This window comes from Ambystoma mexicanum, chromosome 1q (assembly GCF_040938575.1).
Source record: "Ambystoma mexicanum isolate Mex_15411 chromosome 1q, UKY_AmexF1_1, whole genome shotgun sequence".
Classification (NCBI taxonomy): domain Eukaryota; kingdom Metazoa; phylum Chordata; class Amphibia; order Caudata; family Ambystomatidae; genus Ambystoma; species Ambystoma mexicanum.
The window spans coordinates 787,952,380-787,978,428 of NC_090922.1; the positions used below are offsets into that span (position 1 = coordinate 787,952,380).

At 46.8% G+C, this 26,049-nt stretch overlaps 1 protein-coding gene across 2 annotated transcripts in view; it reads left to right on the forward strand.

The window, feature by feature from the left end:
* HMCN1 (hemicentin 1) overlaps window positions 1-26,049 on the forward strand; it is a 1,785,366-nt gene that overhangs the window by 803,433 nt on the left and 955,884 nt on the right. For both annotated transcript variants that reach the window (XM_069641364.1, XM_069641365.1), the window contains exons 39-41: window positions 6,667-6,818; window positions 7,986-8,109; window positions 12,992-13,167. In XM_069641364.1, coding sequence (XP_069497465.1) covers window positions 6,667-6,818; window positions 7,986-8,109; window positions 12,992-13,167 — 452 coding nt within the window. The remainder of the gene's footprint in view (window positions 1-6,666; window positions 6,819-7,985; window positions 8,110-12,991; window positions 13,168-26,049) is intronic.

Sequence of the window (26,049 nt, forward strand, 5' to 3'; positions counted from 1 at the left end):
ACATCAATTGGACACCCTACTTGTTCCTATTGTTTTGAACCTTTTCTGACTGTTGGATGAAAAATAAGCCTTTTTGCTCAGCTAACCTTGCTTAGCTCATCTGTTTAGGGGGAACTGATCAATCCCCATGGCTATCGTTGCAGTAGAACTCTGTCCTTTATAGTAAAGTTATTTGTTTATTTTTCCTGCACACACCACCTTCTCTGAAGTGCAGTAGGGACACTTTGTAGCCCTGTACCTTTGTTTTTAGCAACTTTATGGTAACTTACATGATGTGTCCAGGATGGGTTTGTGGTGTTGGATACTTTTATAGTGTTTTCTTTTTATAGTTTTGTGCATACTCCAGATGGTCGTGCCATGAGATTTTCATCTTTCCTTTGGACATCTTGTCTTTTGTCCTTCTTCCTGCCCTGGACTGGCAGGATTTTCCATGTATGGTAAGCTCTTTCATGGGGAAAGCTCCATCTTTCATGGGCAAAGTGGTGCTCTCTGTGTGGCCAGGTGGTGGGAGCTTGGCCTGTCTGGATTCAGTCAACATCCATGCTAGGTGTGTCTGTTGTTGGGCAAATGTTGTGCCCAGAGGCTGTCCAGATTCGGACAGCCCCTGCCAGTTTGAATTGTGTAGATCCTTGCCATTTCATCTCCTGAGACCTTCATAAGTGCTTCGACCCCTGGACTGTTAGGAACAATCAGTCCTGGCCTGTGCTCAAAGATCCAGCTGCTGGAAGCGCTCAGAGCAGTCCTGGAACCATCCTGTAGGCTAGCCAGACATTGTCCTGGGCTTTTTCGCTGCAATGGTCACTGTCCCAAGTTCAGCCTTAGAACTCCACAGATCCTGAGTTTATGGAACAAAAAGTATTTCCCTGAAGTTGCAGCTGTCCATCATGAAGAGGGGCATTCCAGGACCAGTGTCTTTGTTCGCACTACAAGTGTCGTCGCCCGCCATTTCGTTCAAGTGGACATATATATTTGCTGCCTCAATCACATCCTGGTAGCCCTCTGAGGTTGTCACCTGACTGGTGGTCCTGAAGCCAGTGTGTCCTGAGTGTTGAGCTGTCCAGAATTCAGAATCTGGTCATTCGGAGCACAACACCATGCAATAGTCAGACCAAAGATCCAGACGCCTGAAGTGACCATAGAACCTGTGACCCCTGTGCTTTCTCCAATGGAACCAAGGCACAAATCTCGACAGCCCAGCGATTTTTGGATCTGCTACAGTGCTGCATTAGTGAATTGGAGTGCAGGGAGTGTCATTCCATGAGCTCACTGCCACCTATGGCGCTTACCTGACTGGCGGGTGTATCCGCAAGGCAGGCTCCACACCCACCTTCCATGCAGGCTCCTTGGCAGTGTAGAATGGGTTGGGTGGCAACGCCCACAGTCTCCAGGGGATCGCTGCTGCTGTCATGGGTGCACGCACACTATGGCTCGACTCTTGTACTGCCATAGTAACGGCGCCGGAGTCTGAAGCCTGGCTTCCATGGCACAAGGGTTATTTAAACCCAGCGTGTCTTAACACACGTTGTTAGGGGAGTTTTCCTAAAATACGCCTCGAGGTAAGATTCTATAAAAGTATCCCTTGGTGTATAGATCCACAACCCATAGTATAAGTCTGTACTACCCAAAGGATTGGTGGAATGGCAGAGCAGCCAGGCTTATCTTATGAGGTGGATTTGAGCTGAGGTAAGTACAATGATCGCAGTCAATACATTAGCCCAAAGAGACTCTTACACGCTGAAAGTTATAATAAAATATACATATATTCTTTTATACTCAAGGTAAGGTAGGTAAATACTATTTTAGACTAACCAATAAACATAGGAAATATAGGAAACATAAGCAATACTTTGACAGTTTCATTAATTTACAAAGTCACTCAAAGTCTGTAGGAAGGAAAAATATGTTATTTATTACTAGCAGCAGTGATTTACTTCTTAGCAACACTTTGCGAGGCTTCTAATGCTTTAGACGTCCAATACCTAACTAGTGAAGAGTTCATCAAGTTCCTAGTTACTTAAACAATGCTTTAGTAGGATAACCCAGTTAATAAGGACCCTGCCAGGGACTCCCTAAAACAGCACAAGCTGTTAAGCCTGGGTGGACTCTCAAACACCTAGTATCGCACTCCAGTCACACTGGAGCGACTATTTGTCTTGAGGTAAGTTCTACCTTGAGCCCCACAGTACCTTAGGGTGCTTGAAGAAAATGCAGCTGGATTCTTTCCTGTGCAGCAGCGACGGACCCAGTTTCCTGATTCCTCTGTCTGATGACAAAAGGAAGGATTCTGAATGGGATGTCACAGCAGCAGTCTCGAGAAAGAGCCCTCGGCAAGGATTTTTTCGGTCTCCCATGTCGGTCTGAGGTTCTGGCACATTTTTATCAGCTCCAACAGTGAACAGTTACCGCCCGGTCCATCTTCCTCAATTCTGCAGTCCTTCACTCCGGTGAGGGGACTTGGATGAGTGGGATCGTCCCTCTGGAGGTCCAACTGGAGCTCACCAAAGTTCTGGAAGGATTAGTTCACACGAAGACGTTGCACTGCAGTTGGGTCAGAGGTCCCCTGATATTTCCGACTTGCAGCCCTGGAAGGTCACAGCACATCGGGGTAGGGCTCGATCTGCAGTTAGCCTTAGGGTTGGTTGGTTCCACCAGTCAAAGGGACAGAGTCATCCTTTTTTGGAGCTCTTCTGTCAATAAGAAAACGGGGTCAGGACAGCAGTGGTCGCTTCACGATTACTGGATTGGTCTGCCGATGTCTCTGGTTGTCTTCAGCTTCGGATCTTCTGTTCGAGTGGTCGACTTCCCTTCTGCCTCAGGAACCTCAGCTTTTATTTGGTTTTCCCCTTCACTCCTCTGCAAACTCTCCCTGCAGTTTGCAGAAAGGGGCAGGTGGCTTTCCAATCAGGAAAGCCGCCCCCCCTAGTGAGAACTGGTTCCATTCAGGCACATCAGCAGACAAAGTACAGGGGAGTTTCGGGCTCCTCCCATACTTCCTGTCCTCACCGACACACTGGAGCGTAGGCGGGCTACACAAAGAGTGCCTGCCAAAGGCAGAACACACATTCAGACCTCCCCCTCCCAGGACGGTAGAAGAAGGGCTAACAAAGGACAACCACACAAGAAATGGCAAAAAATGAAAGGTCGACACCATGTTAGAACATAGGTGTCTCTTTTGTGCTTAACCAGGGATGGGGATACAGCCTGCGGTAATAAATAGCACAAAAGGTGATATAAATTGTCCACTGCCACCAGCCATAACTATAGAGTTGTCACTGTGACCATAAAGTAACAGGAGCAGAGAGAAGGGCTATACTAGGTATTGCCTCAGCACTCCACATAAGGTCATGTGTGCTAATCTCTCATAGGTTAAAGTTTTCGAAAGGATACAAAGTATCCCTCTATCCTTAAGAGCAGTAGTTTTTAAGGATGGTCAAAAATACCAAAGGAGAACCCAAAGGGTTCCCAGCAACACTGCACATAGGTTGCTGTTTGCTGCAAAAGTGTAACACAGATGCCTTTAAGAGATATGAAGGAAAGCAAGACTCCATAGAATAAGGTACCACAAAAAGAACAGATTTACCAAAAGTCAAACAAATAAGAATGAATGAGGAGAAAAAGGCTCCTCTCATTCAGGATAGAAAGAAAAAGGCCCAGAAGTCCAGCAAAACTTGCTGGGAGTCTCACTGGGAGAGGGGATTCAGCATAAAAATGATATATGTCCCTAACAGCCGTTCCCTGGTCTTGCAATATCTTGCTGTTTGGCCTTTTCTCCTGTCTTCCTCCCTGAACCCTGGCCTGGCCTTCTGGGGTCTTCCCTCTCTCTTCCTGGCTCCTTGTTGTTTTCTGTTTGCTCTGGAGCCTTCTCTGTGTACTGTTATTGAAGGCTGGTGGGTTTCCTGGAGTGTACCTGTTCCAGCCCTAGTTTCCCATTCCCTCTCTACGTCTGGACCTTCCACCTCAGTTCCAGCTTAGCCAGCTGCAGCTGACTTCCCGATTTAGCCTTTCCACTGTTCCTGCAACACGCAAATCCTGGAGAGCTGTTCCGTGGTGTAGGAAGCCAGTCCCTGTGTATCCTTCAGTAAGACCTGACTGGGGAGGCTCTGGGATTGGTTCCTTACCATGACACTGGACCTCCAAGTTGGCGAGACTCTGGTTCTCAGCATTCTGACCAAATAGGGATAATGGGTACGAAAACATTGTCGTGATACAGTGCTTGAGAGTAAGCATACCTGTTCCCCCCCACCCCATTTCCATAGGGTTCTGTGTCTGTAAAGGCCTAGTCCTATCTCTCCCTTGCCTAGCCTTACCCGGAACGGTGGTGTTCAGGCCTGGTATCCTCCCCGCGGTTCCCCCTAAGGTGATTGGATTTATTTTAATTTTTTATTTTGTTCTGCATTTATAGCAGCGCACAAAGCCCATAGGCATCTAGGCGCTCGATACAGAAAGTACAGTTGTTCAATGGAGTGCAGTGTGATTAGTTCAACAGGTGAGTTTTGAGATTTTTCCTGAACAAGGGGTAGGATGGTTCAGACTGAAGGTGAAGTGGGAGTTTGTTCCAAAGGGTGAACGCACAAACTGGGAAACTGGAACCTCCTGCTTTCTTATGGTGAAACCTTGGTAAAATGAGACAGTGACTGTGTGATGGCTGAAGGGTCTAGCAGGCGTTTGTCTGTTTAGTTTCTGAACAAGGTATGAAGGCACGTTGTTTGAGAGGCAGCGGTGCGAGATCAAGAGGATTTTGAATTAGATTTTTTCCCTGACGGGGAGACAGTGAGCAGATCTTCTGGTGTCTGGGATGTGGTCATGTTTTCCCAGGTCAAGTGCAGCACGGAGAGCATTGTTTTGTATAACTTGGAGTTGGTTTGTTTAGGTTTTTTTAGTCTTACCGCATATTAGGGCATTGCAATAGTCGAGCTTGGAGCCAATGAGGACCTGTGCAACAAGAGGCAATTGTCGAAAGAGAGGAAAGGTTTGCTTGCATGGATGAGCTTCGTGGCATAGGCTGAAGGGGAAGCAATGTGATTGACTTGCCATGGCAGATTGAGTGTGGCATCTAGGTAGACACCCAAGATTTTCATGGCTGGCGCGACAGGGAACTTGTGGCTGTCAATAGTCAATGACTTGAAGCCAGTGTCAAGTTTGGCAAGGCAGGCAAGAGTTCCAACAAGGAGAAGCTTGGTTTCTGAACCCAGTAAGTACAATAATCCAAAAAACTCTTACATAGTAAATGTTATATTAAATATTTACATGTATTCTTATTTACACAAGGAAGGTAGATAAATACTTATTTTACAACCAACACACATAGGAATTCTTAATAACAATGTTCAGAGGTGATTACTTCAATAGTAGTTGCTTGTGGTTACAATTGTTACAGAGTTTGACACTAATGACAGTTCTACCGTATTATCACTACTACAACATACCCATGTTACTTTAGAGATAAACAGTAATTGTATTTAGTTGGCAAAACCACATCAGATAAAGTCTTTTTGAATGAAAAAGTCTGGTCATACACACAGTAGCAATGCTTAATGTTCTAGAGACACTTTTCGGAGCTTCTAATGCTTTTAAAGTCCAATCCCTAACTATACAAAAAAGTCAGTGTAGGAGTGAATCCAAAGTCTTACAAAGTAGCAGAACAGGCAAAGTTCCTCAGGATACTTTCAGTTACTGGGATACAATACGCAACAATATAACACAAGTTAGGGGGACCCTGCAAAAGGACTCTGTTAGGTAAGAATTGGTGCAGCCACACTGTGTGAGACTACACAACACGTATCTGCTTGGTGTTAGGTAACCCACCTTTTGTTATAGGTCTATACTAAAGAGGTTGGTAGTGTGACTGAGTAGCCAGGCCTATCTCAAGAGGGGTAAATGTGAGCTGCAGAGCTGTACAAATGAAATCTGTAAATACACGTAGCCAAGTAACACTTACACTCAAAGTTTCTGTTATAAACAGTTATTTATTTAATTAACATACATTTTTAAATAAGCATTCTTTAAAAAGGCAATTTGTGTAACAATGTAAATATACTTTATAATTACTTTCTAGAATAAAACAAGTTAGTGGATAATCTTTTGATATGCTTCATTCACAATTCCTACACCCTGAGGTGACTTCAATCATAAGGACAGTAATGGCATTTATATATCAAACTAGTATACTTTGCAGATGCTGAGGTTGTAAAAAGGAAAGGTTTGGGAAGGAAAAAGGTTAGACAGTTTCTCAGTATATGTGAGGACCACAAAATCTTCCAATGAAATCTAGATAAACCTTTCCCAGCAGTAGCAGTATACACTAAGCCTCCACCTATGAGGTACACACAATATAAAAGTCAATGGGCCTCATTACAAGCTACAACTACGAGTTTGCTGGTGGGGTGGAGGAATTACCTCCAGCTAAGAGTTAGTGGTAATTCCGCCACCTTACCGACACAAATCGCCGGTATTACAGGCGCTGGTAATACCAGCGCGGGTAATACTGGCAATGTCCCACATGGAGTGCTGGTTGCACTCCATGGAATGGGGACTAATGACACATACCGGCACTCGTAATCTGGCAGTAATACTGCCGGACGGAGTGCCAGTATCAGTAATTCAGTTTGCCGATATCCTGCCGAATGTGCACTCACCGATTTGATTCTTTTCCTTTCCCTCCAACAGTTCCTCCATCGATTTCCGGCAGCAGTGATACAGTGTCTGTTGTAGTAAACAATCTGGTGAGACTTGAGTGTGAACCGCGAGGCATCCCGACCCCCAGCCTGACTTGGCTGAAAGATGGTCGACCAGTGATGGGCTTTTCCAATGGCATCCAGGTACTGTAACAGCAGGCATACAAAAAACACCTTGTGTTTTTCATTCTCTCCACTGGTGAGTGCACGAAAGTGAGCAAAGGTTAGAAAATTGTTACAGAATTCTTGCATAATAGTATCAACACATGTGTTCATGGTTAACCATGTTCTTGCCATGCAAGATTTTTGGAATATGTTTACTCTCCAACTTGGCCTGTTGCCTTCTCAGATGCTGTTGCAGTGTCTTAAGTGATAGCAGGATGGGTCAGTGATTTTTCACAATAAGTGGTACCACTGCTTGATCACGGCCACAAGAAGCATGAGTGTTTTGTAGGAGACATCAGTTATCAGAAGATGAGTTCCACATTGCATAGGGACAGAGGAGGGAGTTAGGTAATGAAGTGCATTATATGGAACATCATGAATTCATCCTGGTATCCGTATGGAGCAGGGTAGGGTTCATCAAACGGCCCCAGGCATAGAGAATATGCCATGCAAGCCTTGGGCAAAATGTCAATTCACACAGTTCTTTGACTTTTAATGTTTAGTTGAGTTATTGTTTCTTTGTTTGCCTCTCGTACCACCTGAAAGTAGCTTTGAAATGAGAGATCAGGAGTACTAGAACAGTAAGCAAAGAAGGAGAAGGAAGACATTGGGTGGTGCGAATTGTTTGTTGTGTGAGAGGGCTTAATGATTATATATTTATATTACGGTTATGTGGAATTTATCATTGTGAATAGGGGGCTAATGGTGATGGTAGATCAGACAAAATAATAAAGTCATTCTGTCACATTATTTGGAGAACGCATGGTCACAGCTTAAGTCTATTCCTTCATTGTTTTAATTATGCATTTTCCATCCCAGGAGCTCACTAGCAGTGAGTGGAGATTTACTGACGCACAGTACCCCTTGAAGCCTGGACCTGTTTGGAACAAAGTCAGTCACTTGTCAGGCATGCCTGACTTGTGCCTATCCCTACCTCTGCCCTACCAAATGTGTATAGGCACCAGCATGTTTGAAAATCTCCAGATGCACTATAGGCCAGGCTATCCCTGGCAAGTCCCTAAATATTTCAATTAAGTGTCTTACACAAAAACTTAGACGTCTATGGGACTGTTTGTAATTAGAAAAGAAACACAATGCGTGTGAGACATTTTTGCTCTAAGCACTATTTTCCTTCTGGCTTTGCAGATTCTGTCTGGTGGTCGCATGCTGGCACTGACCAATGCACAGATCGGGGACACAGGAAAGTACACATGTGTGGCCGTCAATGCTGCTGGAGAGAAGCAAAGGGACATTGACTTGAGAGTTTATGGTAAGAATTGTTCCAAAATACCGAAGACGATTTGGATGAGTAACCATGTTAGTGTGTCTCTGAGCTTGAAAGAATTTGAAGGGGTTAGGTCAATGTTTGAATCTCATAGAAAATTAACTCTCTTACCCCCAAAGATTCCTTCTTTTCTGTTGACAGTGTTGTCACTGTGCTGCTAGTGAAGCTAAACAGTTATTTACCTTACCTTCCATTGCACCGGAAATGTGTAAAGGCGAATGAGTGCGTTTAGAAAAGGTGACTCCACTTACACACCTTATATGGCTCAAACAAAACGCATAGGAATAATAATTAGTGGTTTTGATAATATTCTCTCTATAGCCACAACAGTCTAATCTATGTTTCAATTCCTGTGACTAGTGCTTGGCCAATTGGTGATTTTTATGCCACTTAATGGAATTGTGGATTTTGAAAAATAAACACCTCTTCCAACCTTCCACCACCCATAGTGTGAAATTCATGTTTTTGATCCGTCCCCGCAGCAAAGGGAATGTGAAAATGGTCCCTTTTTGTGAATTTAGCCAAATATCAGGCTGCATTTGTCTTGTGACAATTAGACTAAAATGGCTGGCATTCTAGCAATTTAGTGTGTGCACAAAAATATGGTCTCCATATCGGCTGAGATTTCAGTGTGCCTGACACAAAAACAGCAAAATCATGTTTCTTTGCACCAGTGGTGAACTCAATATCTGCTTCACTGGTGCTATGGAATATGGGTGTAATCTACCAGTGCCATAGAGTGTATCCTTTCACAGATAACCAACTAGAAAGCACAATTGACACAATCTTGTCTTGTATTCTTCTTTCCCCCATGTCTTCCTCCTTTGTTTTCAATTTTAAGAGTACAGTGTTGTATTGTACTGAAACAGGGCTCATGTGAAACTTTTTTAGCCTTGAAATGCACACCGGCCACAAAACATGGGTATCATTGATACTGTAAAAATTATGACATGCTTTTAAGAAATGCAAAAGGAAACTAGTTTAAATACAATGAATTTGGAGAATGCATCCGCAAAATCATCAAAGGCACAAATTATTTCTGGAGTGTGTCAGACACATACATAGGATAACCTCACTCAATTGAAGTTTTTTGGTCTTAAGTTAGAGCTAGACCCTAAGTCACCATGATATGATATGATATGATATGATATGATATGATATGATATGGCATTTATAACGCACCAATACACAAGTGTTTCAAGGCCCGACGAGGCCAGGGAGGGGAAACAGAGGGAAGACAGACAACGATCCTACTAGGCCATGTGTCATTGAGATCGTGCCAGTGCACGGGATGAGGGAAGGGGAAAAAAGTGCAGGGGGAAAGGAGAGGGGGAAGTACATAGCTTACAAGTGAAATAAATAGAGACCATAAATAATAGTGCGGACAGCTGGTGGCAAGTGCAAGGGTAAGTGCAGCCATCAGGGGTCAAGTGCTAGTAGGGGCTGCAGGGATACAGAAACAGTCCCAGAGTGCAAGGGTTGCCAGGGGGCAGTGCAGGTGTGCAACTGATAGGGAGGGGACCTGGGCCCGAGATCAGAGGGTAGCTCGGTAAACCAGTGCAGTTTCAGATTCAGCCAGGAGATCAGCAGGGGTGAGGAGGAGAGAAAGCAGAAGCAAAGAGGAAGGTCTTGAGGTGCTTCCGGAACCGGAGATGGGTCTCCTCAAGTTTCAGAGAGGCAGGGAGGCTGTTCCAGAGGAAGGCCCCAGCAGAAGAAAGAGATCTACCATTAACTCGCTGCTTGGAGAAGCGACAAACCCTGAGGGAGTTGGAGGTGGATGAGCGAAGAGCTCGAGAAGGAAGATATTTAGGAAGAGAGAGTTGAAGGTTTTGGGGTCCCAGGCTCCAGAAGGCTTCGTGGACAATGCAGAGGGTTTTGAACTTAATCCTCGCCGCCACTAGGAGCCATGCAGAGATTTCAGTCCTGGAGAGATACGATCCCTTGGCTTGAGGCCAAGGACAAGTCTTGCAATCCTGTTTTGGATGACTTGCAGAGGGCGTAGAGTAGAGGCAGGCAGATTTAGAAAGAGGCTGTAGCAGTAGTCCAGCCTAGAGAGAACCATAGCTCTGGAGACAGTGAGCTTCTGGGGGAAGGAATCTGAGTTGCTGCAGTTGGTAGTGTGACTTTTTAGGGACTTCAGAGATGTGAGGAGAGAAAGAAAGTGTGGAGTCGAAGATGACCCTCAGGTTTTTAGCCTCATAGGTGGGAGCAGAAAGAGGGCAAAGAGAGACCAGCTAGAGAGTGGCAGGAAAGGAGGGAACAGGTGTGCTGATGAGGAGAACCTCAGTCTTACTGAGATTAAGGCAGAGATCATTGGAGGCACACCGCTCCTGGATGGGGGACAGTCAGAGATGAGGGAAGGGGAGGAGGTGTTGGAAGGCAGCCTAGAGTCTCATCCGCATAGCACTAAAAGTTGGGGCAGAGAGCGGAAATGCGGTGGGCATGAAGTGCCAGGTATTGGTTGAACAGCCAGGGAGAGAGGTTAGACACCTGGGGAACACCACCACCACATGTAGAGATAGAGATAGCGGTGAGGAAGGACCCAAGTTGGACCTGGGAGGGTTGATCGGAGAGGAAGGAGGTCAGCCAAGCCAGGGCCTGACCGGTGGTACCCAGGTTATCATGGAGACGGTTGAGCAGGATGGCATGGTTGACCGTGTCAAAGGCAGAAGAGAGATCAAGTAAGATGAGGACAACAGGGGGTGTTGGAATCAAGGTTGGAGATCAGGTCTTATAATACAATACAATACAATAAAAGCATAGATCAAACAAAGCAGTTGTGCATTTCTCATTATTACCAGGCCTCATTTTGTTTTATCTTAACTGACAAACGTAAAATTAATATGGACACCCACTATGAGTGTTATGAAGTAAGGAACTTGGTGGTCCCTGATTTCAAAACATATTAGATGAATGTCGAAATAAAAATAAATTATGCAAAAACCTGCATGGATGTGAGTTGTCACGAGCCACATATCGGGATAAAGCTGACAAAGGTGATTCCTTGGGATTCAAGAACCATGATGGTTAGGAATGGCAGGAAGCTTATACTAGTTTTAGTGCAGTGATTTGTACAGTAGGGACCCGAATTCGTAAATTGTCAATTAGTGCTGTGTACATTGTGACCACATAGAGGATTGGCTGATATATACACTAGAAAACAACATGCTCTTTAACCAGCCCCTGCAGCCAAGGTTTCAAGTCCTTTTTCACTACATCAAGGATAACCAATCAAAAGATGAAAGCTAGTAGGGCATGGCCTTATCCTGCATATTTTGTTATTTTGGTTAAGTGCTCATAGAGTAGACAGAGACCCCCTAAATTGATATATTTAACATTATTATACACAAGATTACACATGTACATCAACTTGACCCTGGCCTTTGCCCAGCTGCTGAAGTAAAGGGGACACACAATGACTACAGCCCTGAGAAGTCTTCCACAACAGAAGTCACACTCTTGTGTAGATCCAGGACTAAATTAAGAGGGTGAAAGACATCATAAACAGCATGGTGTGCATGATTTTAAAAGTCTGACTGATGATGTAGTACAGGAGGCAGTTCCTTTTAAACCGTCTTTTGGTTGGAAGCCTTCAGGTCTGAAGGACAAGGAGTGGAAACAACGTCTTTTGGACCACCCTGCAAAGCTGTCTAGGAAATGTCCAACAAAGCCAGCAAGAAAAATCAGTATGGCCACAAGCTTGACCATTTAGCATTGAGACTGCAAGCCTGTATCATTCATCATTACTGATGAAAGTATCCTGGCTATGCTTGTCTTTCTAAATCTCAGCGTGTACCCCGTACGCACCCCACTCAAATCCTGTGGAAACTCTGTGCGTACCCCATGCGCACCCCAGCCAAATCACGTGGAAACTCAGCACGTACCCCATCCACACATGAGCCAAATCGCATGGAAACTCAGTGCGTACCCCACCCAGACCCCAGCCAAATTGCATGGAAACTCAGCACGTACCTTGTCTGCACCCCAGCAAAATCGTGTGGGAACTCAGCGCGTACCCCATCCACACCCCAGCCTAATTGCGTGGAACCTCAGCGGGTAAACCGTTCACACCAAGTTTCACCCGATTTGGCTGGGGGGGCTGTAAACTGGTCCAGGGATGGCGCGGGGGCTTGCGCCGTGTTTGGCATTTTACTTGCTTTTTACTGCATGTGGGGACGTGTTGGGGGCTTTACTGGGGCTGCTTGATGTTCCTTGCGCCATGGCTGGTGATGCCTCGGGAAATCCATGAATGCACGTTCTGCGCAATTGTTTCTTGGCACTACAGCTTTTGCACCTTTTCTGCGCTGGATTCTATGAATAGGGCCCATTATGTGCCAGAGCAGTACATATCACTCACCATTAGTGAATTCAACTATCCCATGCATTTATTTTCACTTATATAGTGCTTTTAAATGATATCCTCAACATTGAATTAAATAAACGTTTTTAAAAAACGTAAAACCAAAGAAGGTGTTATTCGCTCGTTCCTACATGTGACTTAATGTCAGTATCAGAGCAATATGTTCGACTTATCAAACAACCTCAGGACCACACATATCCAATATTTCATTTGGTTAAAATCACTTTCCACAACATTTGTCTTATTGCTAACCCTGTTGCCAGTGCTCTACCACCTCCTGTTTCTCTCTTGTATTTTAATTAAAAGGAGCAGTAACTTAAATCCAATTACATGTTTTAGTATTGTTTCCCTAATTCTCTAATGATCTTTTTCTGGTTAGTTATAAATTGGACTCAGCATTGAATACTCATGATTGTACATTCCTGAAATCAATAAGCATTCTTTTCCTGTTTTTATTCAAAATGATAGAGCATCTGTACCTATACCTGCATGTTTTTTCTCTTTTAGTTCCACCAAACATTATGGGAGAAGAGCAGAATGTGTCTCTTCTCATTAGTGAAGCCCTGACGCTGCGGTGCCAGAGCAATGCCATCCCACCCCCCACACTCACCTGGTTGAAAGATGGGCAGCCCCTGTTAAAGAAACCAGGCCTTAGCATCTCAGAAGATGGGAGCATACTTAAGGTAACATTCAGAGCTTTGCTAAATGCTATGTTATCCAATATTTGGACTATGCCCATTTCCATTGTAGTTGTTTTACAACACTTGAAACGTGTATGATCATTGTACTTCTTTTGTGAAGAGGAAGTGTGTTCTAACAGACCGGAATTGTGATAGGAAGTGTGCTCTAGCAGAAGGGGATTGTTGTTAGGAACATTGTTATTTTTTCTGCTTTCTTCCCATAGACTTCTATGGGACAGCCTTTCGTTTTTCTATGTTTTCACTGCCAACCTGATCTTTGGGAGGTAAGTAAAGGCTTCTGCTTTACTTTCCTCACCTTGTGCTCATTTTTATGAGAACACTGATCAGTCCCTAAGACTATCAGTGCTGGGAGACAGTCTTCCTTAGTGGATTTCTTGTATTTTTTTACACTGCACGCATCACCTTAAAGTGAGTATCAGTACAGTACTGGGTGGCTACGTCGCTGTGTTCTAGCACTTTGAAGCGTCTCTTGTGCTAGATGGGATTACCAATAAAATCTCAGACCAAATAACCCGATAGACTCAAAAGAATATGACAAAGTACTACTTTATTCTCAATTTAATAAAGTAGGGTCAACTTGCGGACATCGGACTGTGCATGTACACTCACACACAAACTTGATTACACAGAGGTTTAAACCCCAATATGCGTCATCTATGACATCATCCTGCATGACAAACTGTAAAACCTATCGACTGGAGTGATTGGTTAGGGGAACATATCTACTTATAGAATACATATGGGTTAGTACTTCATTGGCTGTTTCTTATCTGTGAGACACGCCTTGAACTACTTCTAAATACGCATGATAGTGATTATAGCGACACACTGGCAGCGGATTGGTCTAAGCAACATTGTATAGCAGGTTGCCCCATAGACCCTCTGATTGGTTTCATTCCCACCCAACCTTGAACTTTCAGCTCGGCTAGCATCACGTAAGCAAAACGAAACCCAGGTGCTTGAGTCACGTCAGATTACTCCCCGCTTTCCCAATTAGTCTATCATCTCTCATCAGTCTGGTCATGAGCCAAAGTTTCCCGTTTGTAGTTGACTTTGTAGCCTGCTCTATGTTCTGGGACATTCAAGGGAGTGTAAGTACATCACTATCTTCATCCACAGCTTAATCAATAGCCCTTGTTTTCAACTTCTGTATCATGTCTGAGGAGACTGCAAAATGGTCCATTTCGACCTCCTGTTTATTGCTATTTGAATTAATTATGCTGAGTGTCATTGCTCCTCTTGGCCTCTAGAGACTTGCTCACTCCATCTTGCAGGAGCCTTATTCATTGTTAATTGTCCAATGCTTGGCTCTTGCAAATGTTTTCTTCTTCTTTAATCTAAGAGAAATATGTCTCACGTCCATGGCTTATCCGTCTGCCTCTGTTTCTGCTTTGCAGCCATTCCTTGAAATAGCATCCTTGATCCCAGACCAACATAGACTTCTCTTCATTTTGCACAGAAAGCTAATCCTCCAACGTCTCCTGACTCTGTAGCCCTTGTCTGTTTCTGAGGTAGCAAGCTTCTATGTTTCTCATCTACCTTCCATTGCTGTGTATTTACACTTATTGGTCCACAAGTTGCTTAATTCTTCTTTGTATATATGATTACTTTATCGCTTGGTACATGTTTCTCTTATCGCTTCAGTTACGTCGTTACTCTTCAGTAGTTTCATATCGTTTCAGTATGTCCTTGTATAACTTCTTTATGACATCACTTTACCCACATCAGATTTCACTCAGCTCTACATGATATCTAGTGGTGCATGCTGACATCCGTCCACATAGCATCCTTCCACTCCTTCAGTGCAAGGATACGTTTGATACGGTTTGTCTGAGTGCATATCGTCTCTCATACAGTCAATGCGGTATAGGCATGACACATGGATTCCCATACAAAGCCCTTCTCCTGCTGTTCCAGTATGACGGCAGTTAGGGGGCGGGAGTTAGGGATGAATGCTGTATCCTTATCACTTTTTCCTTTGTGGCGTTCTGGTAATAAATGCAATGTGCCCAGGATGGGCTGGTGGCAGCAAACATTATTCTACCATGTGTTGAAGGTTTTACTTCTGCACATTTGCAATTTCCACAAATGACTACCAAGAGTGGCTAGCTTTCTAAAATGGCCGTGCCATTACGTTTTCGCCTGTCCTTTGGCCATATTGTTCTTTGGCATTCTTACAGCCCTCTCAGGTCTGGAATTGCCATATATGGCATGCCCTTTTGCGGGGAAAGCACCTGCTTTCCCAGGCAAATGGTGATCTGTGTGTGTGGCCAATGTGGAGGCTGGGACTGTGTGATTCCCGCCCACATCTGACTCCTGAGTGTCTGTTCCTGGCCAGATTGTGTGGCTGGCTGGTGGCTATCCATGATTGGATAGCCATTCCAGTTTTAATGATGCAGATCCTTACCATTGGTGTCACAGTCCAAACGCCCTACGAAGAAGTGCAGCCGCTAAAGTTGACCAGCATTGCATTTAGCCAAGTCCCAGTGAAGCTCTGCTCTCTGCCTGATCTCATGAAGACCCTTGTTAGTCCTTTGACCCCTCGACTGGTGTGAACAACCAGTCTCTACCCCTGATCAAGGATCTGTGTCTTCTGAGCCTTCAGAAGTGTCCCTGGGTGATCCGATAAACTGACCAGCTCTCTCCTGAGCTACCTCACAATGCCATTCCGAGTGCATACTTGGAACTTGGAGGATCTATAACTTGTGTAACAAGACACCTTCCCCTGAATTTCAAGCCTTCTTGCATCAACAAAAGCTATGCTGGACATCCTCCTTTGTTCATCCATTGTAGATCAGTGTCACTGCCTGGCTGTGGTGTCTCCTGAGTGTCTTCCCTGCTCCCTGAAAGTGTCCTGAGGTGGTCAGCTCCACAGATATTTTCATCTTTCTTCATTTGGGAGTCCTGCTGGAAGCTCTCTAGGAACCAATTCCTAAGCATCGCGACTGACCATAATTAAATGCTGCATCCAAAATTGACCATTGCACCTGTGACCCCTGGGCCTCCCTCAACGAGACCAAGCACAGATGACTATGTCCCCAACGGAATCTGGATCCTTACCAGTGGTCTCTTCAGAAATAGTAGATAGTGGGTACATTAACAAACAGTTACCCCCCCATGCATAGTGGTACATGGGTATAAAGTCCTGTCCCTAATCACCCTTAACTAACTTTGGACAGTGGATGCCTCTTGAAGGGTCTCTTTATAGGACAATCCTAGTCTATGGGATTGAGCGGATTTACTTACTTAAGCTTTACCTAACATTTTGACTATTTTGATCATAACCACTGGCATCATCAATCTCGTAATAAACCTACCAGTGAAGTGTAACTTTGAGACGGGTGCATTTTGGGCCCCAAACTGTCATAAGGTGGCACTTTATAAGAGCTAGAGAAGCTATTCTCTAAGTGTATTTCTACTTCTAATGGATCTGAGTACTTACCTGTGTGGCTTGTACTGGTTATTGAATCAAATGCTTTCTTATATCTCCTATATAGGTGAAAGTATATGTCTGTTTTGTAGTGTTGGTGTGACAATATTTCACTGAAGGTTTTACTTCCTTAATGTGTATTTTAAAGGCCTATTACATTATTGTATATTTGTATACTTACCTGTTTAGCTGGAATTATTGGTGTGGAATCATTGTACTCCTATAGCACTCTGACACCCCTCCTCAGACTAAGCCCTGCAACTCTGCTACCTTACCTTGCTTGAGTTTGGCTAAATTCTTAGTGTCTCCCTGTTCACCCTGATAGGGTGGCCTCCCCGAAATCCTCTCCCAGGGTTGACTTTGGAAATCCACCTTAACCCTTGGTACCATAATACAGGCACCACAACCAATAAAAACGAAATCTTATGTCCAAAATTCAACACTACTGCCGTGACGCCTGCGCCTCCCTTGACCGGACCAAGCCCAGACGAACGTTCCCCTAATGGAATCCGGAACCTCATCAGTGGTCTCTGGAGAAATGGTAGTAGGGGGGGTAAGTTAACACATCTGTTCCTTTACCCACCGACTATGCTCCATTTGTTTACATGGGTGTAATGACTTTTCCTGTACCCATCTCTCTCTTTCCTGACTTAGATCAGTGGTGATCTAGTCACAGATCACCTCCTGGGCCTACCCTAATGTAGTGGTATTGAGAGAGTATCTTACTTTGAATCATAAATAAACCTACATGAAAAGTATATATTTTTGGAACTGATGACTCGGGGCTGTACTTATTAAGTTATTGAGAGCTGTTTTAAAGTGTTTCTCTAAAGTGGGTCTTCTGTAGTTTATGCCTCTGACTACCTACCTGTATTGCACTGTTTTTTTGAAGCATATGCTTTTCTTAAGAGTAAATTGATATATAGATTTTATAGTAAGTGTCTGACAATATTTGCATAAAGGTTACATTGTTTAGTGTGTATTTTAAATGCCTCATAGAACATTGTATATGTTTGCACTTAGAAATATTGGAGTGCTCTGTAGGTGCCTGTGCTTATGTGTCATTGTAGCCCTAGACCACTCTCACACCTCTCCTGAGCCTAAGCCTTGCTGCTCTACTACCTCCCTTGATTGGGTTTAGCTAGACTTCAGTGTCTTCCTGTTCACCATAATAGGCTGGCCTCCCAAAATCCACTGCAGGGTTCATTTTGGAAATCCATGTTGACAGTTAGGATATTTTGTATCCTTATAACATTTTCTTTTGTAACTTGGTGGTTACAATTACAGTGTGCCCAGGATAGGCTGTTCGTTGGTCATGTTATCCTTTGGCCTTCTCCCTGCACTCTTGGTTCTGGAATAACCGTATATGAAAAGCTCTTTCTTGGGCTAAACCTCTGCCTTCCCAACAAAGTGGAGTCTGTGTCTGTGTGGTCAGATGTGGGGGCTGGGACTGTCTGATCCCTGTCCACATCTGTGTCACTCAGTGGCCCTCATTACGACCCTGGCGGAAATCGAAAAACGATGGCGGAAATGCAATACCGCCATCGAATAGCGCTCGGTGCGACTATGACCCGTCACCGCAAAGTACGAAGCCATTAGCGACACCGTAGTGAACGCCAACGCTAACTGCACCAAGCACGCGCGCGCGCGCCATGCCAAACCGCAAACACCACCATGGTGCAACGGTACGCCAATTCCGACCCTAGCGGACATGTACCTAACGCCATCAGGCACGGCGTAATGTACCATTCCGCCATGGCGAGAAGTACGGCATCGCGAATCAACCGTAAACGGCCCCACTGAGTGCCTGTACACCGCTCCCTGCCCACAAAGTACAACTCCCCGTAGGTGCAATGAAGCCACAATGCAACCATTGAAATGTACAAGTCACCCATGCATGCCAACGAACAAAAGAAACACAAGAGGGGCCAATGGGAGCTGCAGGGCACAGATGGCACGAATACAGAAGCCATCCCAATGGACATGACCACAGTCCCCCACCAAGAAACGCACGCAAACACAGGCACCTGTGACCAGCAATATTCCGAAAACCACATCATTCCACCAGTCCACCTGGCTGACCGGCATCTGTTACACAAAACCCAATCCCCCGCCCCTGAGCATGACAACATTCAAACTGGCATATTGGCAGCCCCCATCCCTGACCTCACTGGGCTTCGTAGGCAAACGCGCACAGCACAGTACCACGCAACTAAACCCCGAAGCTGGAACCCAATGCAGATCTCCTCACAATACATCGCCCCCCAAATAGGCATATGCCACATCACTTGCAAAGAAAAACGCTACACGGGCCAAATCAGAATAGAAATTTTATGCACATCAAAATCACCAAGCCCATACAGCCATCAGGCCATGAACTCCAAAACACTAATCACCATTGTGGGCTGCTTCCTCAAGAAATGACCAGCCACTACCTGTGTGTCGCCCTGTTCCCCCATGGTACACAGAGCCACATTCACGTACGAAAAGGCAACATGGAAGCGCACAGAACCGCAGGGCCGTCCCAATGGGGAGGCACTAGTCCAGCTGAAAGGCCGAAATGTTGCTCCGAGCCACCAGTACTGCGTAAGGGCATGTGGCCCATTGGCGATCGTCCCATAAGATCGTAATGCTGCTCCACTGATTAACACGAAGCAGCAGGTGTCGGGAGTAAAATCCATCTGCAGGAGTGGCATACAGATGGCAGTGGCAAAAGGGGAGGAGATACCTGTCAACCAAAAGAAAAGAAAAAGAACAGAATGGCCATCAGAACTACATACCAACAACTCACTTCAATGATCACACGAAATCCACAGCCATATGCATGCTAGCCCACTCCAAAGGAACATCACCACCCCAAAACCACTTGCGACTCATAACCATCTATATCGAGGTGCAAACACCATCACAAACGAGTGTCTGAGGGCGCCTCGAGACAGGGAGGGCTCAACAAGGCCAGATGGACGATGGTCCCACTATGGCAGCCCTGCATCACATAGCGTAGGGGAGGCGGATAGATCCCAAGAAGCCCTGTACATGGCAAACTCTGTATCAAATCACCTGCCCATGCATCCATCCATCATTCCCTCATCCCGGGATCAAAATGCCTGAATAATTACTCACATAACATTAGAAACATCCATTGAGTCTGTGCGTTATGCAGCCTGCTAAATCCACAGTGCCCCAGCCCGTAATTCCAGTGTTGTGAAGTAACATGTATTTGGGAACGGACGGCCTCATCGCCCACGTAGCTATTGCGCATCCCAAACTATTCATATCAATCATTGCTCCCTCGCCATGGGCCCTGTCTCAAGGACATAGAACAATAGAACGTTACATTTGCAGTCAGACCTGTGGGCATCTCCTCGCCGCTAGCTGGAAACCGAAAGCGCCGCCCTTCGAATTCCTCATTTGCAACATCACGTCGAAAAGGCATCTGTGGCCGTTTGAAATCACTAATTATTCCATCGAGTGCGGCTGTGTGTGAAAATGGCAACTGCCTTCACCCACGAATGGGACGCCCCGCCCGTCGTTGCAACTCGGTACAGTGATGCATGAGGGCCCACCGTTACTCGAGTACTACGTCCCACTGACCCCTCACAAGTCTGTTCGCGACTGCACAGATAGTATGTGAAACAATGGGACCACAGCAGAATGAACATATCAACCAATCTTACACGGCCATCGGGTACAAATACATGATTGCAATAGCAAGATACAATTCCCCGATTTGCAGCGTTGTGCGCGGGACGTGCTCGGCCAAAGGGGAGAGCAGTTTGCACAGGTGGAATCAATCACCACAGGTGGAGGCCATACAGCCTGAAAACACATAAATTGCACAGCCAGTCTCCTCCCACAACCACACCGAAATGCTACCGGCAGGACTCGCGATGTTGGCCCTGGGGGACCTGATAGCACTGCAAGTGCTCCGACTCCAAGAAGTAGACGAACACCAACTACAACCAGCCGCACGGAGGAGACGCAGGAGGAGGAGGAGGCTAAGGCAGGGCCAGCAAGGCCCACCAGCACAGCCACTACCACCACGCAGGCAGCCCGCAATTCCACGCCTCCGAGCACATCCGTTCAACCTCACTGATGAGCAGATCCACACCCTCTACCGTCTGGACCGGGACACCATAGCCGCCATTGTGGACATGACACAGGCTGACCTTGTCAGCATGATAGATAGCCCAACCGCCATCCCACCCCTACTGAAGGTGGTGTCTGTACTCCACTTCCTGGCCACAGGCACCTACCAGCACACAGTCGGACAGTTGCATGGCATTTCTCAGCCACTGTTCTCACGGACACTATTGCAAGTGCTCGATGCCCTCCTGAAGCACGCAGATGACTACATCTCTCTACCACGCTCGGAGCAGGAAATAACCAACACAAAAGTGGGATTCCATGCACTTGCCGGCATACCGGGTTGCATTGGTGCCATCGACTGCACCCATGTTGAATTGGTCGTCCCACATGCCATGGAGGCCCAGTACCGCAACCGAAAACAATTTCATTCCCTGAATGTACAGATGGTGTGTGACTCCAACAGGATCATTACACATTGTTGTGCCCGATTCCCTGGATCAACCCATGATTCTATGGTCTTGAGGAACTCTACAATACCACGCTACATGGAGCGACACGCAGGGAACAGATCCTGGCTACTCGGTGAGTCTCATTACATGCATGATGATGTGGGGTATGTGAATTGGCAATGACCTGCCAGGAAGGGGGGGGGGTGTGTGCGTACGTATCAATGGCATTCCACATCATACGTTTCTCGTCCACATACAGGTGATGCTGGATATCCACTGAAGAGATGGCTCCTCACACCAGTCCGGAACCCACGGGACCAGCATGAGGAGGACTACAACCATGCCCACTCACGTACCCGTGTAGTCATTGAACAGGCATTCGGCCTACTGAAGACCCGTTTCCGCTGCCTCAGCAGGTCTGGCGGGGCACTCCTGTACCGCCATGAGAAGGTTGCAAAGATGGTGATGGCATGTGTCATGCTCCACAACATGTGCGTACGTAGAAATGTGCCCATGCCCCCTGACGCTGAACTGCAAGCACCTGATGATGGTCATGATGAGGGTGGGGATGTGGCAGCACCTCATGGAGTCTGCGAGGCACCGGAGGCCCGTGACATTCGTCAGCATCTCATTGATGTATGCTTCTAGCACTCACGCCTGGTGGCTGATACATGGACACGGGACTCGTGGCACTGCGTGTGTCTGGGACATGCACAATATGGACTGTACGCCTATGATGGCCTAGTACACAAAGATCAATGTCCACACTTCTCATTGGTTGATCGTGCACTTTTTATGGCATATGTGATATCATGTTGAACACCCTATCGACCCGCCACCCAAGTGAGCCCAACACACCCCCTCCACCCTCCTACCTCCCCCCCGAACACCAGTGTCCAAAGATGCTCATTGTCAGTGGGCTGTCGCTATTGCATGCCCCCTCTGCGGGTATCAGGGGCACCCCTGCCTGTGGAGCGCAGGTTCCTTCCAGATCTACGTTGGGGGCTGCCCTGGACGGAACTTGCAACGGATGATGTGTCTGCCTGCTCACGTCCATGCATGTCCCTAAGGGTTTGCGAGAGCTCAGTGAGCACACGGCGCACTGCGGCAAGTTCGGCACATACGTCTTTGGACGTCGCATGCAGTTCCCCCCTCAGGCTCTCGGTGCTTCTCTCAATTTGTGCCCTTAGCGTCTCTGTACCTCTCTCCATTTCTGCCCTAAGTGTCTCAGTTGATGTTTCTATGTCTGCCTTAGTGCCCCCACATTCATCGGCATGGTCCTTGAGGAGTGTGGCCAGTTGCTGCTGTTGTTCGATCAACTGGTCGAGGGACTGTTGCCTCTGCTGGGCCATGGCCATTTGCGGGGGTGTCACAGAGGGGCTGTTGTCCTCATGTTGCCTTGCCACAGGGCTTGTGGGGGATGGCCAGTCGTCGTCTTGTGGGTGCCCCTGCGTGGTATCCTCATGTTGTACGGGATGGGACAGACAGGGGGATTGGGACAGGTCATGGATGGATCTGACTTCGGCATCCCCGTTTTCTGTGTCCGAGCATGCTGCCATCAATGGGGTGTCACCTATGGTGCTGCTGCCACCAGAGGCAGTGCCTTCTGTGGCATCCATTGGGGGGACCTGTGGTGGTGGTGTTGTGGGCATGCTGGCTGCTGGGGTGCCTGTTGATGTTCCCTCCTCTGTGCTGCCACCTGATTTGTGCTGCTGCCGTGTCTTGATGCGTGCAGCTGAGGTGGAGGGTCTCTGGCCGTTGGTCTTGGCCCTCTTTGCAGGTGTGCTGGTAGGGGTGTCCTGTAGCTCGTCGTTTGGATCGGACCCTGTGGTGGAGTAAAGGAGGGCGAGGGTTATTGATGGGTCAGTGGGAATTGGAATGGCATTGTATCACATGCATTGGGGTGGTACCTGAGGGTGATTTGGGTCGGGGTCTTGGAGGTGCTTTGATTTGTGTGTGGAGTGAGGGTGCAGTTGTTTGGCAGCCTGCAGTTAGGGTGTGCCTGCTGCACGTGTAGTGCGTGTATTAGGGGTTTTTAATTATTTATGTATTTATTGTGGGTTTTGACGTGCGCTTTCAGGCCGATGTGTGTGGACGTTCTCCTGGACATGTGTTTCTGTTGCACTATGTGGACGCATGGTACTTCACATGGATGGACTGTGTGGATTTGGCATTGTTTTATCTGGCCCACCTACCTGAATCTTCGGATGTCTGCACTCCTTTCTCCATCCCTCCGACTCCCTCTATGCTCTCCATTCCGATGGTGGAGGCACAGATTTCTTCCCAGGGGGTCAACTTGATGGGTGATTCAGGACCTCCCCCGGTGGCTGTGGCAATGTTGCGGTTGGCAGAGAGTATGCTGCGGACGCGTATCCGCAGGTCGTCCCATCGCTTGCGGCATTGCTGTGGGGTGCGGGGTGCGGTCCCCACCGCACTTACCCGCTGTGCCACCAGAGCCCATATGGCCTTCTTGTTTGCAAGTGCCGTCCTGGTCATTTGCGTGGAGAAGACGACGGCAGCATTCTCCTGGAGGGTCTCTGTTAGCACGGTGAGTTCCTCACGGGAGAAGTGGACCTGCTGCTTGCGGTCGCACGCTTTCTTCGCTACTTTTCCCATTTTTCTTGGTTTCGCTAGGGTGGTTGACGGGTTGGGGTGTGTTTCAGGGTAGTGATTTTAGTGGTTGTGTGGTTTTAGTGTTTTTATAGGTGTACGCCGGGATGTTTCCCGTTCCGGGCCCATGTTTTAACTTCCGTTTCCGTATATTTCCGGGCACCGTACTTTCCGGTAGGCGCACACTGCGGTGACCGCTAAGAGGGGTGGCGGTATTGCACCTAGGGCGCCGTACGGCGGCGGTGTGGGCCGTTTTGGGGTCATTTCCGCCATCGCGGACTTTGCACTTCCGCCGTGGCGTGGTGCTCGTGCCCGATGGGTCGGAATGGGCCGCACTTTGCTCCTTCGTACAATGGCGGAAACGCTATTTACGCTGTGGCGCTCCGGTCAGTCGCTTTCCGCCAGGGTCGTAATGAGGGCCAGTGTCTTTTGCTGGGAAGAATGTTTGGCCAGTGACTATCTAGGATTGGACATCCCCTGCCAGTTTGAATGGTGCAGACCTGTACCATTGCTGGACCTGGTGGCGACTCCAGTCCGAATTCTTGAAAAAGGAGGACTCCTCTAGCCCTTCAACAGATCATTGTTGGAGCCAAGCCCTTATGAAGAAGTGCATCCTGCTGAAGACTTCTTTTGCAGCTGACAAGCATTGCCTGAAGGTTAATTGCTTAGTGTGTATTTTAAAGGCCTCCTAAATCATTGCATATTTTTCTACATCTTTGTTGAACTGTAATTATCAGAGTGTTCTGTGTGTGTCTCATTGTAGCCCCAGGCCTCTCTGACACCCATCCTGAGTCTAAGCCTTACCGCTCTACAAACCTACCATGAATGAGTTTGGCTAGACTTCAGTGTCTTTCCTGTTCACCATAAAGGGTTGGCGTTCCAAGATCCACCGACAGGGTAGATTTTGTAAATCTACCTTAACAGGGTTTGTAGACTAGTTGGAGAGGAGGGTGAGATGGCTGATAAAAAGGATTTTCAGAATCAGCCCTGTGGACAGACTCTGAGAGGGTACCCTATTCTGATGAACAAGGAAAGACACTAATGTCTGGCCAAACTCTATTTGGGTAGTGTGACTGAACAGCAAGGCGTAGACTTAGAAAGGTGTGAGAGTGATTAAGGTTTCATTAAGCACTCACTGAGCACCTTTAATAATACAAGTTAGGCAGTGTGAGAATCTAGAAGGTGTCTCACCTGCTGCCCCCCTGGGGATCTGTCATCCAGGTGGCCAGGACATGGCCATCGCTTTTAGATCCAGGTCCTGGAGGTGGACCAGTGCGGGAGGATCACCTGGATGAGGCGTCTTCGGGGAGTGGAAGTGGGGCACCGGATGGTGAGACGTGGTATCCCCTTCCCTGTAACACCTTTTCCCCATCCTACCAGGTAGGATACCTAGGAACTCCCCCCCTTTCCCGAAAACAAACACTTTCTCATGGACAGTTCACCGTGAGCGACAATGGACTAACACCAGAGCTGTATACCTGACATATCCCAATACCATGGTCAGGCAAGGTCATGCAATTACCCATCATTACACACACTCCTGACTTCCATCACACTTCCCCACATGGATAAAAGGCAGAGCACGAAAGCACACTCTGAGCGAAGAAAAGCACACGAAGAAAACAGCAGTTCCAAGATGGCAGTTTAATACATGGAGAAAGACAGTGAGACCAGAGAGGGTTGCAAGGATGGAAGTACGCTTGACCTCTAAAGACTGTTACCTTCACGAACCTTGGAAAGTAAGAAGCCTAAGACAGGGAACTAAAGCTGAACAAACCTACACTGTGAATCGAAGGTACCCAGGCCTCTCCTACGTCGCTAACCAAGGCAGAGAGGAGAGATTGCTGCTGTGGTACTGTCCTTGGCTCCTACAACAAAGCAGCGCCAGTAAAGACAGCACAGCCGGTGAGTCAGAGAGACTGATACCAAACCAGCTTGTGTTTGAACCAAGGTTGCAAGTGGCAACATTGTATGGAGAAATCTAAAGAGGACAGTGTATGAAACCCATGTGATGAACGACACAAATATAATTGGAAACCAAAGGAGTGAATGAACCTTGGGAGGCCAAGTGAGATACCGTATACACAGTGGTCTGGTGCCAAGTGGGTGCTCATTTGAAGGTCTCTATTAGGTATCCAACTGAATGGCAACTGTATTGTAAAACTGAAGTTTGTATGGAAGTGGTCCTGCAATGGGTTGATCTAAATCCTGTGCACATTCGAAAGTCTTCGATAAAGCAAGGTGAACTACAATTGGTCCGAGCCCGGCTGAGGGAGACTAATTGAA